At 34.8% G+C, this 16,870-nt stretch overlaps 1 protein-coding gene across 1 annotated transcript in view; it reads right to left on the bottom strand.

Moving 5' to 3' along the window:
* The window catches only part of PPP4R4 (protein phosphatase 4 regulatory subunit 4), a 119,421-nt gene that overhangs the window by 62,451 nt on the left and 40,100 nt on the right, over positions 1 to 16,870 (bottom strand). Inside the window, exon 3 of the mRNA XM_033852554.2 lies at positions 15,758 to 15,860. Within this exon, the coding sequence (XP_033708445.1) occupies positions 15,758 to 15,860 (103 nt within the window). The remainder of the gene's footprint in view (positions 1 to 15,757; positions 15,861 to 16,870) is intronic.

Here is a 16,870-nt window from a genome sequence, read left to right on the forward strand (position 1 = left end):
CCTAAACTCATTCTAAAAGGCCACCATCACCCTGATAACAAAACCAGACAAAGACACTACTAAAAAAGAAAATTACAGACCAGTATCACTGATGAATATAGATGCAAAAATCCTCAACAAAATACTAGCAAACAGAATCCAACAACACCATTAAGGCCCATACACCATGATCAAGTGGAATTTATCCCAGGGATGCAAGGATTCTTCAATATACACAAATCAATCAATGGGATACACCACATTAACAAACTGAAGAATAAAAACCATATGATCATCCCAATAGATGCAGAAAAAGCTTTTGACAAAATTCAATACCTATTTATGATAAAAACTCTCCAGAAAGTGCGCATAGAGGGAACCTACCTCAACATAATAAAGGCCATATATGACAAACCCACAGCAAACATCATTCTCAATGGTGAAAAACTGAAAGCATTTCCTCTAAGATCAGGAACAAGACAAGGATGTCCATTCTCGCCACTATTTAACACAGTTTTGGAAGGCCTAGCCCTGGCAATCAGAGAAGAGAAAGAAATAAAAGAAATACAAATTGGAAAAGAAGAAGTACAACTGTCACTGTTTGCAGATGAAATGATACTATATACATAAAGAATCCTAAAGATGCCACCAGAAAACTACTAGAGCTAATCAATGAATCTGGTAAAGTAGCAGGATACAAAATTAATGCACAGAAATCTCTTGCATTCCTATACACTAATGATGAAAAATCTGAAACAGAAATTAGGGAAACACTCCCATTTACCACTGCAACAAAAAGATTAAAATACCTCGGAATAAACCTACCTAGGGAGCCCAAAGACCTGTTCTCAGAAAACTATAAGACACTGATGAAGGAAATTAAAGATGATACAAACAGATGGAGAGATATACCATGTTCTTGGACTGGAAAAATAAATATTGTGAAAATGACTATACTACCCAAAGCAATCTACAGATTCAATGCAATCCTTATCAAATTACCAATGGCATTTTTTACAGAACTAGAACAAAAAATCTTAAAATTTGTATGGAGACACAAAAGACCCCAAATAGCCAAAGCAGTATTGAGGGAAACAAAAGAGCTAGGGGAATCACACTTCAGACTATACTACAAAGCTACAGTAATCAAGACAATATGGTACTGGCACAAAAACAGAAATACAGATCAATGGAACAGGATAGAAAGCCCAGAGATAAACTCACGCACCTATGGTCAACTAATCTATGACAAAGGAGGCAAGGATATACAACAGAGAATGACAGTCTCTTCAATAAGTGGTGTTGGAAAAACTGGACAGCTACATGTAAAAGAATGAAATTAGAACACTCCGTAACACCATACACAAAAATAAACTCAAAATGGATTAGAGACCTAAATGTAAGACTAGACACTAAAAACCCTTAGAGGAAACACAGGAAGAACACTCTTTGACATAAATCACAGCAAGAACTTTTTTGATCTACCTCCTAGAGTCATGGAAATAAAAACAAAAATAAACAAATGGGACTCAATGAAACTTAAAAGCTTTTGCAAAGCAAAAGAAACCATAAACAAGATGAAAAGACAACCCTCAGAATGGGAGAAAACATTTGCAAATGAATCAACGGACAAAGGATTAATCTCCAAAATATAAAAACAGCTCATGCAACTCAGTATTAAAAAAACAAACAACCCAATCCAAAAGTGGGCAGAAGACCTAAATAGACATTTCTCCAAAGAAGACATACAGATGGTCAAGAAGCACATGAAAAGCTGCTCAACATCACTAATTATTAGACAAATGCAAATCAAAACTACAATGAGGTATCACCTCACACCAGTTAGAATGGTTATCATCATAAAATCTACAAACAACAAATGCTGGAGAGGGTGTGGAGAAAAGGGAACTCTCTTGCACTATTGGTGGGAATGTAAACTGATACAGCCACTATGGACAACAGTATGAAGGTTCCTTAGAAAACTAAAAATAGAATTACCATATGACCCTGCAATCCCACTACCAGGCATATACCCAGAGAAAACCATAATTCAAAAAGACACATGCATCCCAATGATCACTGCAGCACTATATACAATAGCCAGGTCATGGAAGCAACCTAAATGCCCATCGACGAATGGATAAAGATGTGGTACATACATACAATGGAATATTACTCAGCCATAAAAAGGAACAAGACTGGGTTATTTGTAGAGACGTGGATGGATCTAGGGACTGTCATACAGAGTGAAGTAAGTCAGAAAGAGAAAAACAAATACCGTATATTAATGCATATATGTGGAATCTAGAGAAATGGTACAGATGAACCAGCTTGCAGGGCAGAAACAGAGGCACAGATGTAGAGGACAAACGTATGGACACCAAGGGGGGAACGTGGCATGGAGAGGGGGTGGTGATGTGATGAATTGGGAGATGGGGATTGACATATATATGCTAATATGTATAAAATGGATAACTAATAAGAACCTGCTGTATAAAAAAATAAAATTTAAAAAAATTTAAAAATAAATAAAGTAGCCCAGCCTTTGCAGAGAGAATAACCCAGTTTCAAGTCATCTGACTCATGAAACTGGATTAAGCGAGACTTTATTGCTAGTGCAGTTAAATGGCTATCAGAAGAAAACATATTCCTTTCTAGAGGAAGATATTACCCTAGGTCTCAAACACTTCTATGAATAATTTGTCAAAGACAAGATCAAGCACACAATCAATAATATCCAGGCACACAAAGAGATAATATGAATGAGAACCAGAAGATGCAACAGGAAATAGAAAAGTTCCAAAAGGAGCACCAGGTATTGGTGCTCTCTGATACATCCCTGGTTCAAAAGAATAAAAGATACAATTGAGAATTTTGACAGAAAAATCAAAGATACTTTTTAAAAAGGATATGGCGGATTTTTTCAAGAGCTAAACAGAAATTCCAGACCAGAAAAATACAATAATCAAAAGCAACTTAGACACAGATGAATTAGTGAACTGAAACATGGGCCAAGATAACACTCAGAATGAATCACAAAGAGAAAAGGATGGAAAAGGAGATAAAGGACATAGAAGATACTATTAAAAGGTCAAATATATGTGAAATTGGAGTCCTCGAAGGAGAGAAAAGATTAAGCAGAGCATTATTTTCAAAGATAATGTCCGAGAATTTTCCACAACTGACAAATTAAGCCACAGATTCAAGAAGCCATACATGTGCTAGAAAGAAACCTCCATATACATAGGCCAAAATCCTGTTCATAAAACATCTATTTACAAACAGCCCAATCAACAAATGAGTGGAAGATCTAAAGAGACATTTCTCCAAAGAAGACATACAGATGGCCAAGAGGCAAAAGAAGACATGCTCAACATCACTAATTATTAGAGAAATGCAAATCAAAACTACAATGAGGTATCACCTCACACCGGTCAGAATGGCCATCATCAAAAAATCTGTAAACAATAAATGCTGGAGAGGGTGTGGAGAAAAGGGAACCCTCCTACACCATTGGTGGGAAGGTAAATCAGTACAGCCACTATGGAGAACAGTATGGAGATTCCTTAAAAAACTAAAAATAGAGCTACCACATGATCCAGCAATCCCACTCCTGGGCATATATCTGAAGAAAACCATAATCTGAAAGGATACATGCACCTCAATGTTCATTGCAGCACTATTTACAATAGCCAGGTCATGGAAGCAACCTAAATGCCCATCGACAGAGGAATGGATATAGAAGATGTGGTACACATATACAATGGAATATTACTCAGCCATAAAAAGTACAAAATAATGCCATTTGCAGTGACATGCATGGACCTAGAGATTGTCACACTGAGTGAAGTAAGTCAGAGAAAGGCAAATATCACATGATATTTCTTATACGTGGAATCTAGAAAAATGGTACAGATGAACCCATTTACAAAACAGAAATTGAGTCACAGATGTAGAAAACAAATTTATGGTTACCAACGGGGAAAGGGATAAATTGGGATTGAAATATACACACTACTATATATAAAATAGGTAAGTAATAAGAACCTACAGTATAGCACATGGAACTCTATTCAATATTCTGTAATGACCTATATGCAAATAGAATCTAAAAAAGAGTGGATATATGTATATGTATAACTGACTCACTTTGCTGTATAGCAGAAACTAACACAACACTGTAAATCAACTGCATTACAATAAAAAATTAATTTAAAAAACTGAATGTGAAATACATTTTCAGGCCAAAAAAGAAAAACAGAATTTGTCACTAGCAGATTTGTACTAAAGGAAATACTAAGGGGTATTTTTCTTCAGGCAGAAGAAAAATGATTCCAAATGGAAACACTACAGGCAACAAAAAATGACAAATATGTGGGTAAATCTAAATAAATATTGATTATATAAAACAGTAATAACTGTGAGTCTTGAAATACATAAATAATTGAAATATCTGACAACAATAACACATAAATAAGAGCTCATATTATCAGAAAGAAGGTAAAAATACCAATGAACATTAAACTTCTGTAATGTGTCTTCGTTATAATCCCTGAGGTCACTAACAAAGGAAAAGTAAAGGAGAGTTCCAAGCTAACGGGAGGGGGCGTAAAGTAAAGTAATAAAACCACTTCATTAATTCAAGAAAAGGAAATAATTGACAAAAAAAGAACACCAAACAGAAAAAACAAATAAATAGTAAGATAATATATGCAATTAAAAGTAAATGGATGAAATGTTCTAATTAAAACAGAGTCAGATTGGATAAAAAATAAAACCCAAACATGTTGTTTACAAAATTAATCTAAAACATTAGGATAAACCACAGAGTGGAAGAAGATATTTCAATACATAACCAACAAAGGACTTGGATTCAGAATACATAAACATTAGTTTGTGGTATATTATATGGATATACCACAATTTGTTTATCCATTCACCTGTTGATGGCCATGTGGATTATTTTTCGTTTCGGCTATTACAAATAGAGTTGCAATGATATTACTGCAATAATTACAGTTGTAATTACTATTACAATTATATACAAGTATTTATATAAACACTTGCTTTAATTTCTCTTAATCCTTAGAAGTGAACTGGTTGAGTGATTCAATAGGTGTATGTTTAAACTTCTGAGAAACTGCCAAACTGTTTCCCTAAGTGGTTGTACAATTTTATTGATACATTTCCACCAACAGTGTATAAGAGTTTGAGTTGCTCCACATTCTTGCCTATACTTAGTATTATCAGGGTTTTCTTTAGTACATATACTCTAACAGGTGTATAAATTTATATTTGCATTTATCTAATGACTAATGATACTGAACATTTTTCGTTTATTGGCTATCCACAAATCTTTGGGGAAGTATCAGTTTAAATGTCTTGCCTTTTTTTAAATTGGGTTGTTTTATTACTGAGTCTTGAGAGTTCTTTGTGTATTCTGAACACATATGCTTCCTCACGTATGTGATTTATATTTTCTCCCATTCCATGACTTATTTTTCATTCTCTTAACTGCCTTCTGAAGAGCAAAAGCTTTACACTTTCATGAAATCAAATTTATCAAATTTTTCTTCTATGGATCATACTTTTAGTGTCATATATATAAAGAAATCTTTGTGTAACCCAAGGTCACAAAGATTTAGTCTTATGTTTTCTTCTAGAAGTTTTTACGATTTTAGTTTTTAACACTCAGGTTTATGATCTATTTGGGGTTAACTTCTGTATATGGTACAAAGTATGGACTTTTTTCTCAACTGACCCAGCACTATTTGTTGAAAGGACTATCGTCTCTGCAATGAATTGCCTTTGTACCTGTGTTAAAATCAACTGGGAACATATCTATGGGCTTTTAAAAAATCTCTCCGTATCGCCCACTGATTTGTCTTTATACCAGTATTCATAGTCTTAATTGTTATGCTGTATATTAGGTCTCAAAATCAGGTAATAAAAGTCTTCCACCTTTCTCTTTTTCAAAATTGTTTTGGCTATTCTAAGTCCTTTGCATTTTCATATGAATTTTAGAATTCACTTACTTTCTACAACAGAAAAAACCCTAACCTGCTGGAATTATTATTTTGCATTAAATATATAGATTTATCTGAGAAGAACTGACATAATAATATTGAATCTTCTGATCCATGAACGTGGTGTATCTCCGTTCACTTCGTTCTTTTATTATTTCTCTCAGCAATGTTCTATAGTTTTCAGTATACAGGTCTTAACACATTTATCAGATTTATCCCTAAGTATTACATACTTTAATTGTTTAAGAAAAACTTCAATTTCCAATTGCTTATTGCTAGCGTGTAGAAATACAATTTATTCGTACATTTATCTTGTATCCTGCAACCTTTCCATACTCAGCAGTTCTAAATATTTTTCTTTTGTAGATTGCTACATAGATGACAATGTCATCTGACAGAAAAAGGCAGCCTTATTTCTTTCTCTGAAATGTGGATACCTTTCACTTCTTTCTGTTGCCTTTCTGCACTGGTTACAATACCTAGCACAGTGTTGAACAAATGCAGTAAGGAGTGTACACTCTTGGCTTGTTCCTGATACTAGGGGAAAACATTCAGTTTTTCACCTTTAAGTACGATGTTACCTGCAAGTTTTTCACAGAGGAGGTTCCTATCTATTCCTAGTATGATAAAGTTTGGGGGTTTTTCTCCAGGAATGATGTTGGGTTTTGTCAAATGCTTTTCCTAAATCTACTGAGATGATCAGATTTTGTTTTTCGTTTTGTTTTAGTTTGTGGATATGATGACTTATACTGATTAGATTTTGAATTTTAAACCAACCCTAAGTTACTGTGATAAACCCTGATTGGTCATGATGTATTAGCCCTTTTATATTGCTGAATTTGATCTGTTGTTTTTCAAAAGATGTTTGCATCTAAGTTCATAAGGGATAGGCATCTATAGTTTTTTTGTAATGTCTATGTCTTATTTGGGTATCAGGATAATGCTAGCCTCCTAGAATCGCTTGTGAAGTTCTTACTTTATCCTCTATTTTCTGGAAGAATCTGTGTAGAACTGTTATTATTTCATTTACATTTACCTTAATTTTTACCACTTCTGGAGCTCTGCATTTCTTCACGTAAATCCAATTTCCATCTGGTATTATATTACGTCTGCCTTAAAGAACCTCCCTCACCATTTCTTATAGTGTAAGTCTAGTACAATGAATTCTTTCGATTTATTTATCTAAAACCAAAATAGTTTTTTGCCTCCATCCTTGAAAGATATTTTCACTGGGTACAGATTTCCTGTTGACCTTTTTTGCTGTTGTTGCTTTTGCTTGCAGTACTTTTAATACACATTCCACTGCTCCCTGGCCTGCATATTTTCCGACCATAAGGCTGCTTAATTCTCACATTTGTTCCTCTATATTTAACGTTTCTTTTGCCTCTGGCTGTTCCCAAGGCTGTCTCTTATTTTTCATTTTCAGCAGTTTGATCACGACGTGCCTAGGCGGACGGTGTGTGCGTATTTACCTTGCTTGGCGTCCTCTGAGCTTCTGGGGTCTTTGGCTTGTTGTCATTGATTAATCTCAAAAAAGTCTTGGCCACTATTTCTACAAATAGTTCTCTCTTCTCACATTCTGAGACTTTGATTGCACGTGTATTATACCACTTTATACTGTCTCAAAGCCACTGAATGCTCTCTTGTATTTTTTCATTCTTTTTTATCTTTTTGTTTGTTTAGATAACTTCTACCTTCAAGTTCACTGATCCTTTCCCCAGTTGGCCCTGTTGGAGAAACGCTTCATCTCTGATATCATCCTTTTTTTATTTCTAGGATTTTCATTTGATTCTTTTATAGTGCCCAACCCGCTGCTGAAATTCCCTGTATGTCCGTGCATGTCACTGTGAGGAAGTGGGCAGTGCTGTGTCCCCTGTTCCCCAGCAGCAATCATCACCATACCTGCATCACCAGAGGAGGTCCTCTCCAGTCTCCTACCCCGGCCAAGGCAAGCAGGCCTGGGGAAAAGAGCTCACAAGTGAGTGCAAAGTTCCCTTGTGTCTGCAGCTCTGAGTTATTCCAAACTGACAGGCGAGCCCACAGATCAAACTTTAAAAACTTGTCAAAATTTTAGCTGATTTTTTCTAACAATTCTTTGGGGTGGCCACGTCTTCCTCTTACACTCTTGTCTAAAGTCAGTGTCTCTGTGCCCCATCTTTCCTCAGAGAGCTCTTCTGAATACAGTTCACTTGATTGCTTTGTGACCACTTCTGACGGGCTCAAGAAAAGTTATGATGATGTGAATTTTGTGAACATGCCATTGTTGTTAGAATGGGAGTGATGTTTTCTTGCACACATCTATATCCTAAGTAGAAGTGGAACTGATTGCTTTGCTTCTGAGCCTTGAATATTCCTTACTCTCTTATAAGCTTAACCACACATTTAAAAGAATGCTTGTTGGTACTTTATCTAGAGCTTCTAGATGTTCTGATTTGGGAACATATTCTAGGCTATCCGCTTCACCACACTGCCAAAAGCCTAGTTAATCCATACAGTTTTAAATCAAACATTTCAGACCTTTATTACAGTGGAGTATGTGAATATCTTCTTTGTTTTAGAGTCTTGCAAGGATTGTAAATTAAAATATCCATAAATTATCCTTTGTATCATCCAAATGCCTAAAGTCAGAAAACAATATTCAAGTATTTCTGTGATAACGGTGGTCCCGTTATCACAGAAATAAAAGATTTTCTAATTAAGAAATTCAGAAGTTCCAGCTCATTTTTATCTTAGGCAGGATAAAAATAACATGATTGAATGACTAAGAAGCACATGTGAGAACACTGGTCTCCACTAGAATTTAGCTTACTGAAAGGGAATATTTTTAGATCTATTAAGAATATTAGCTTATGTAACCTTTTATAAATGCCCAGAAAAAACTATATTTGCAGCCAGTGTTTCCACTGAATTTACTACTATTGTCTAATAATTAATGATGTTACTCTATTTTGTCCTTAAACACAAATGGATATACATAAAAAGATATAACACAGACATTATTTTCAAAATGCATTGTGATCAATGTATTTTTATTTTTCAGCTGTAAACCATAGAAGAAAGAGTCATTTTATACCATCTGTCCATGCTCTCTAATTCCTTTGGTTAATACTACTTCTTTTTTTCTTAGTGAACTGGAAGAATAAGTTACACAATTTTATGCTTCCTATCCCGCAAAAACTCCTCATAAGGTCAATTCTGACCCTGATGATTTTTCTCCATCAATCTGACATTATAGGAATAACTTCACTTTCTTCTTCACCTTACTTCACATCAGAGTGTCCTTCAATGCTAAGCCTGTCAGTAGAGTCCTACTCTACTGCGGGCCCTTTATGACCTGTAGGGAGTTGGAACATCATGTTCTGGAGCATCATGTTCTGCTTATTATGTACAACTGTGTTGCCTTTACAAAATCCTTGTGCTTTTTTCAGAACTTAACTTTTAACTTATCTCAGAAAACATCACCTAGAGTGAGGAAGACAGGTACTTTTATTTTTGAACTGCAAACCAAAGGAAAAAGCAATTTGTATCATCTGTTTGTGCTCTTTAATTCTTTTAGTTAAGACTATTTCTTTTTTCCTTGGTGCACTATAAGAATAAATTATATAATCGTATGCTTCAACAAAATATCATAGTCAAAACACTGAATTTTTTAAGCCTAGATTTTCTCAACTGTCAAATGAGAATAAATACATGGTGTGGAGTTGTTATAAGAGGTTTAAAAGGATGTGTCTAAAGCACTGAGCACAGGGCCTGGCCCACAGGAAGGGTTCCTCACATTATTATTATCGGTTATTCACATATCCGTGCTACTTGAAATAGACCTTAAAAAGTAAGTAAAGCTTTTAGTAACAAATATATTTATTTACATAGTAAAGGCTATCTATAAAGATTTTAAAATAAACTTTTAAAAATCTACCTCTATTCAGTAGATATAAAATGCTCAAATAATCACATTGGGAAAAACATAATATAATAAAAGTTAGGAACTAATGAATATTTTCAGAATCAAAAGATTCGTAGACCACATCTACTGATCTCAAATGATTAAGTTTCATATTGATGAATTATGTCTCTTTTATCCTTTCCCTATTTTATATCTTTCTCCCACTCCTCCCCCCAAAACGGTCTCTCTAGAAACGTAAGTCAGCATTATATCACTCCACTGATATCCTGTTTTTACTTCTCATCCAAAAATGCCATTAGTGGATCAAGTGTCACTGGTCTTTCAGGTAGACACTTATTGTCTCAGAATATCAAGCTCAATCAATGCTCATTTTAAAATTATTTTTGAGTGCCTGTTTTTGCCAAGCACTGTTCTAGATTCTGGGGATACAGTGATAAATCAGACTGACAAGGCTTCTGCCCTTATGGAAGAAAGAGAAAAGAAGGGTAGGTGATGAGGTCAGAAAGCTAGTCAGGGCCATTTTAGGGCATGGTAAGGAGTTTTACTCTATCTGAAATGGGAAGTTACTTGTATTACTTTCCTGTGGTTGGTATAATAAATTAGCACAAACTGAGTGGCTTAGAACAACAGAAATGTATTCTCTCACAGTTCTGGAGGCCATTAGTCCTAAATCAGTATCACTCAGCCAAAATCAAAGTGTTGGCAAGGACACACTCCCTCCAGAGGCACTAGGTAGAATCAGTTACTTGCCTCTTCCAGCTTCTGGTAGTTGCTGGCATTCCTTGGCTGGTGGCCTCATCACAGCAATCTCTGCCTCTGCCTTCACACTGCCTTCTCCTCCATGTCTGGGTCAAATCTCCCTCAGCTTTCCTCTTATAGGGATACATCTGATGGCATTTAGGGCCCACCCAGATAATCCAGGATAATCTCCCTGTCTCAAGATCCTTAACCACATCTACAAAACCTCTTTTTCTAAATAAGGTAACATTTACAGGTTCCAGGGATTAGGACCTGATATCTTTGGGAGGCCACTGTTCTGCCTACCACACCACTTTAGTAGTTTTCATTCAAGAAGAAAAGATATGACTGATCTCTCTGAAAGATCTTTAAGAGATCTCACTGAAGAAAAAAATTAACTATGTGAGATGATGGAGGTATTAATTAATTTGATTGGGGTAAGCATTTCACGATGTATACATATATTAAATCATCACACTGTACGCTTTAAATATATACAATTTTATTCATCTCAGTAATGCGTAAATTGATGCTAAATAAATAAATAAATGAACGATCTCTCTGGCTGAATGGGCTCCAGGGAGCAAAGGGGAAGCAACAGGTCCAGTAAGGAGGCCTCTTGCAATAACCACAAGAGAGATGACTCAGGCTGAGGAACTAAAATTATATATTACATATTTGTTGCAGTCACGATGAGCTAATGAAGAGGTTGTATAGCAGTTAAGAGAGAGGACCCAGGAGTCAGACTCCCTATTCAAACCTAATTATACCACTTGCTAGCACTGTGACTTTGGGCAAGTTACTCACCTAAGCTGCTTCTTCCTCAATCAAGTGACCCTTACAGAACTGCCATGAGCATTCAGAGAGATAAAAATGTGTAAAATGTTTGACAGAGTACAGTGCCTGGCACATTGTAAGACCTCAGTAAATGACCTACAGTTATTTTTATCTCTTCCTGACGTTGCACATTTTTTAATAGACAATTTTACGCCTTATTTTGGTTCCCAAAATAAGTGAAAAAACAACAACAGCATTCAATAACTCAACAGGTAGAGACTTTTTTTTTGCACTTCATTTATAAAGGAGTCACTGATATTACATGGTTAATTATATCATTACTATTTCACATTTTATAAAGGACGACAGTATTTTAGAAATTTATCCTGACAAAACAAATTCTTTCATTTCTAGACAACCAGAAGTTCAAGTCAAATCTAACATCCAATATTAATTCAACTTAATATACTGTGGAAAGAATTCAAACTTAATCAATAAAGACCACAGAAAAAACCTGTTTTCTTTTTCAAAAGATACCCTAGGATTAAATCATATAAAATAGATATAACTACTACAGTTGTTCCTTGAACAATGCAGTTTAGGGGAGTCAACCCACCACGCAGTGGGAAATCCACATATAACTTTACAGTCGGCCCTCCCTCCATATCCCAGGTTCCGTAACCACAGATTTAACCAACTTCTGATCGTGTAGTACAATGGTACATGTGTATTGAAAAAGTCCAAGCACAGATGGGCCCAACCAGTTCAAACCTGTGCTGTTCAAGAGTCAACTGTATATTCAGAAGTGTCTCATATCTAGAATTAGATAGAGAATTTAAATTGGAGGTCAAAATATTTCCTTTCTGGACTCTTATTTAAATTAACCTTGAGATGAGTGATCTAACTGCACTATCCTTTGTCATCCACTTAGATATAACTTAGAAAGTAAACTGAAGAAATACTGTGGGTTAGCTCAGTTCTAATCCTGCCTCTCTTTCTGCCACTTTTTAACCTTAAATTCCTTCATCTCTAAAACAGTGAAAATAGCAACCTATTTTTTAAACCATTTTTCAGTCAATTCATTATTGTAAATATAAAATACAAATAAAAAAACCCCACAAAAACAGAATCAAAAACATCTTGTTTGGTGAATTTTTATAATACATAAGCCCAGAAATATCTCCATCACTTTATCTGATGTTCTTTAAGGTAAAGAGAAGGTACAGCAGGAGTTCTAAAAGCGGCTTATACTACTGTTATAAATATGGAAAGAATCTGGGCAATGATTAACTTCTTACATAAAATAATTATTATTCATGTCTTTAAAGTCTCTAAAAATAAACCATTCACTGAAGGTTAGCACTGGAGCGTATTCAAACTATTTTTCCCCATCGATTTAATAAATTATCAACCAAGACACTCAAAACCAGCAGAACCATACGGAAGCTCAAGCCAGAAATAATCTGGAAGTCATCCCTCGCTTTCCACATCTGATCCATTATGTAGTCCATTCTCTCCCAATAAATGCATCTTGGATGTATCCACCACTCTATTGTCCTCATTAGCCGCCCTCATGCTGCAGCTTCCCAACTCCTGCTCCAATCCACCCTCCACACAATTAGCAAATGATCATTGTAGCATGTCCGTGAGATAAGTCACCGCCCTGCTTAAAGTCTTCAGTGGCTCTCCACTGTCCTAGGAAAGAGCAACACTTGCATATGCTCCGTCACTGTCCTCTCTTCGATTCACAAACCACCCCCACCCACTGGACTCCAACCACGCTTACCTCTCGCAGTTCCACCAAACTCTTCCTGCTCTCTCTGCCTGGACCACTCATTCCTGACTACTCAAATGGCTGTTTCCTCCTATCCCTTCAGTTTTCAGTTCCTCAAAGATGTGTCCTTGTCCTTAACCTCCCAAAGCATAGTCAGTGTCCTCCCACTTTCCCAACTCCCCCAATGGCCCCCTTACTTGATCCTGTTCTTTACACTCACTCACTTGTTTAATGTCTGTTTCCCCCTCTGGAAACGTCCTTGGGGGTGAGTTCTCTGTTTTGTTCACCTCTGTTTTCTCAGTGCTTAGAACCTGGCACACGGGAGGTACTCAGTAAATTTTTATGAATGAATGAATGAGAAGGCCGTTATCACTAAATGCTCATTTTGAGACACAAGATTGCTTTTTTTATAAAATTAGCTAAGAAATTATGGCCATGGCAAGAGTGAATAAAGTGGCTATGTGCAATTTTTGTCATACCTTTATCAGTTGGAAGTAACCACTCACAGAAGCAAGGCAGAATAAAAGAAGGTTCTGTGAGTACCAACAAGTCTTAATAGTATCTGAATACTATGATTTTAAATGATTTGCTCATAGGTTTTAGAATTTGATGTGGGATTGCTTAAATGTTTAGCTGCCTACATTTTGTATTAAACCCTCTATAAAAGTCATTATTATTGCCCCCATAAAGAAGTGTTTCCCATTTGCTTAATTCTTCAGCATTTTTACATAAATCAGAATCACACAATTAAATACTCTCCTATGCTTGTTCTTTAATTGTTTTCCATAGTCTTTATGTCTTCCTGACATAGAATCTAATCTGGGGCTGTTTTCTACCTTTTTTAGTACAGGGCAAAATAAATGAGAAACCTACATAAATAGCTGCTACTAAGATTTTCTTAGTATGTATTCATTAGTATACATTTTCTTTACATCCCTTTCTTCAGTTAATCTTCTGCATTATGAATTAAACTTAATAACTTTAAAAGCTTAATAAAATCTTGCCCTCTCTAACTCAGTTATATAGTTTCTGCAGAGACATTTGGTTCTTTGTATAAATATGCTCTATATGTGAGTATATAATATCCTTTATACATTCCCATGAGATCAAGATTTCTCAGGAGTTATTATTTAGTTAACTTTACTGTGAACTCATTAGCAAAGGATTTTTTTCAAAATAAGTTAGAGACCACCTAAAGCTCACTACTGTCTACCCTTCATCTTTTACTCTTGCTTTATGAAACTTTTAACTTGCAGTACGCGGCCTGGGGTCTGGATTTAGCCTGCTCAACACAGAGTGTACACCGTGCTCAATATTTTTAGCTTTAAATTTCATTTGCTTATGTACAATAACTCCTTAGTTAAGACGACCTAACCACCTGTTCCCTTCTACTACTGTTTAACTGGTACTCCCAGGTGACATGCTAACAAGCTTAGGTCAGTTAATATCGCTTCAGTTGAATGTGAAATTAAACCTAGACTGTGTAGACTTAATTCCATTGAAATTATGGAATGATTTGGGAAAAACAGAAATGAAAACGCTTCATTCACTTTTGAATCACACGTGATACTAAAATAAACATCTTCTCAATTCACCACTGTAATCAGTAAAAAAAAAAAAAAAAAAAATCCGTATCGCCTGCATAGAAATGTGGACATCTTATAAAAATAACGTGGTATATCCCTGATCTACGTCACTGGAAACATGCCATATATGCCTAAAAATAAAACCCAAGGACACACTAATAATTACAGTATTTTAAACACATATAAATTAATTTAAAAATTATAAAAAAGTTAAAACAAACAGAAAGCCAAAGCAAAGTCTACAAAACTCACTATTAGCAAACAGAATCCCCGTTAGTAGGTAACCTCCCTGACCCCATTAGTATTGTAAGCTCCCTGAAGACACAAAGACATCATCTGTTCTGTTCATTCAAGTTCTAATAAAGAACAGCACTTTGCATATGGTACAAATAAATAATAAATAGCATGTATTTAATATTATATATTAATAATGAGTAAATATTAAATAGTCAGAGAAAAGAAAGTTCTAGTAGATCAAATATTTTGTTTATGGCAGGAAAACTAATTCTGAAGGAATTTAGGAAGCAATTAAATATAAAACTAAAACTGCAATGGCCACAATTCAATCTTTAGCAGGCACCACGGTGATTATTAGGACTATCAGTTAAACTATATTATAAATGTTCTAGAAATACTATTAATATGTATTTAAGTCAACAGAATACCAAATAAGATAGCTATGATTTTATAAGACTAAGATTTTTTTTGAGCTACTGAAAACATTATAATGTCTCTACTGAGAAAATGATTAACGAAATCTTTACAGTTTAAGATCTAGATTTCTCCATTTCCATCAGCTAATTTCCTTAAATATTTTCAACATAATTCAAAATGTTTATCATAATACTTCCTCCACTCAAGGATTAGGTACAAAAGATCAGCCATCAAAAGCTCTGAAAATTTCTCCTGACAATGACAACGTACTACTGGGAAAAAAAACGGTGAATTCAAATCTTATTTCACAGCAACTTACTCTGACTTTTGGCAAGATTCTCCGAAGTGTCTCAGCAGGGTTCTGTCGCATCAGAAATGGAAGATTTGCAATCACGCTTGTTCCCTGGATATCTTGACCAGCACTTACAAAGAAAACACAAATTTAAAATTTGTAACTATAAATTTGTAATTATAATTTACATTACAAAAAGCAGGGATTAACTTCAAAACAACTGCTTTTTAATAACGAACACTCAGACTTCTGACAGTTTTAAACTTTAAACACATCACCTAGATATACAAATAAAGCCAGAACTGAAATTTCTGGCTTTTTAAGTCAATCTTATAACAAAGGCATGAAGATATTAATTATGCTTATGCTAAAACAAGATTCTCTATCTACACACACATCTTGCCGAAGTCTAAAAATTTTGAGACCATTATTAGTTACTTTAAAATTCTACCTTATTTTTTCCTGTGACCTGCCAGTTTGCTATACTTTATAAAAATATAAATGATAAGTTTCATTATGGTAAAATATTAATAATCATAACAACAGCAGGGACAGCAACAAAATCAACTACAGCAGAATCACACAACTTTCTTCTAGGACAATGAAACTACCTATTGCACTAGACTGAGTCGCCAGAAACTTAATGATATAGTCTATATTCTTAAAAGTCAGTAGGGTATATTTATATGGTACCTTTTTGACAGAATATTCATTAGGTCACTAAGGTTTTACCAAAATAATCTGTGATACTCTAGTGGCCTAAATACCTCAGAAAAAGTGTTCTGATTCTTCCAAAAAACCACTTCCATGCAAACAAATTATTTGTTTTTAAAACATAAGCTAACCAACGTAAGTGGTGCAAGTACTTGAAATATATATAAAAGATGCTAGTAAATGTGGCACCGCCTCAGAGGGGAATTCCACCTACCCTTAACTGATACCAATTTAAATGTTAATTACTGATGCCGTAATATTTATTTACCTTAACTAAAATTATTTTTACTTAACTCTTCAAATGGAATTATTTATTATAGGTATATAAGACCTTAACATGGTTTTTTAAAGAATTTTTAAAGTATTATATTTACCTGCTTCAGAGTTTTATAAGTTCTGTTAATAAGCAGCATGTTCTGATTAAAT

This window comes from Tursiops truncatus, chromosome 2 (assembly GCF_011762595.2).
Source record: "Tursiops truncatus isolate mTurTru1 chromosome 2, mTurTru1.mat.Y, whole genome shotgun sequence".
NCBI lineage: Eukaryota > Metazoa > Chordata > Mammalia > Artiodactyla > Delphinidae > Tursiops > Tursiops truncatus.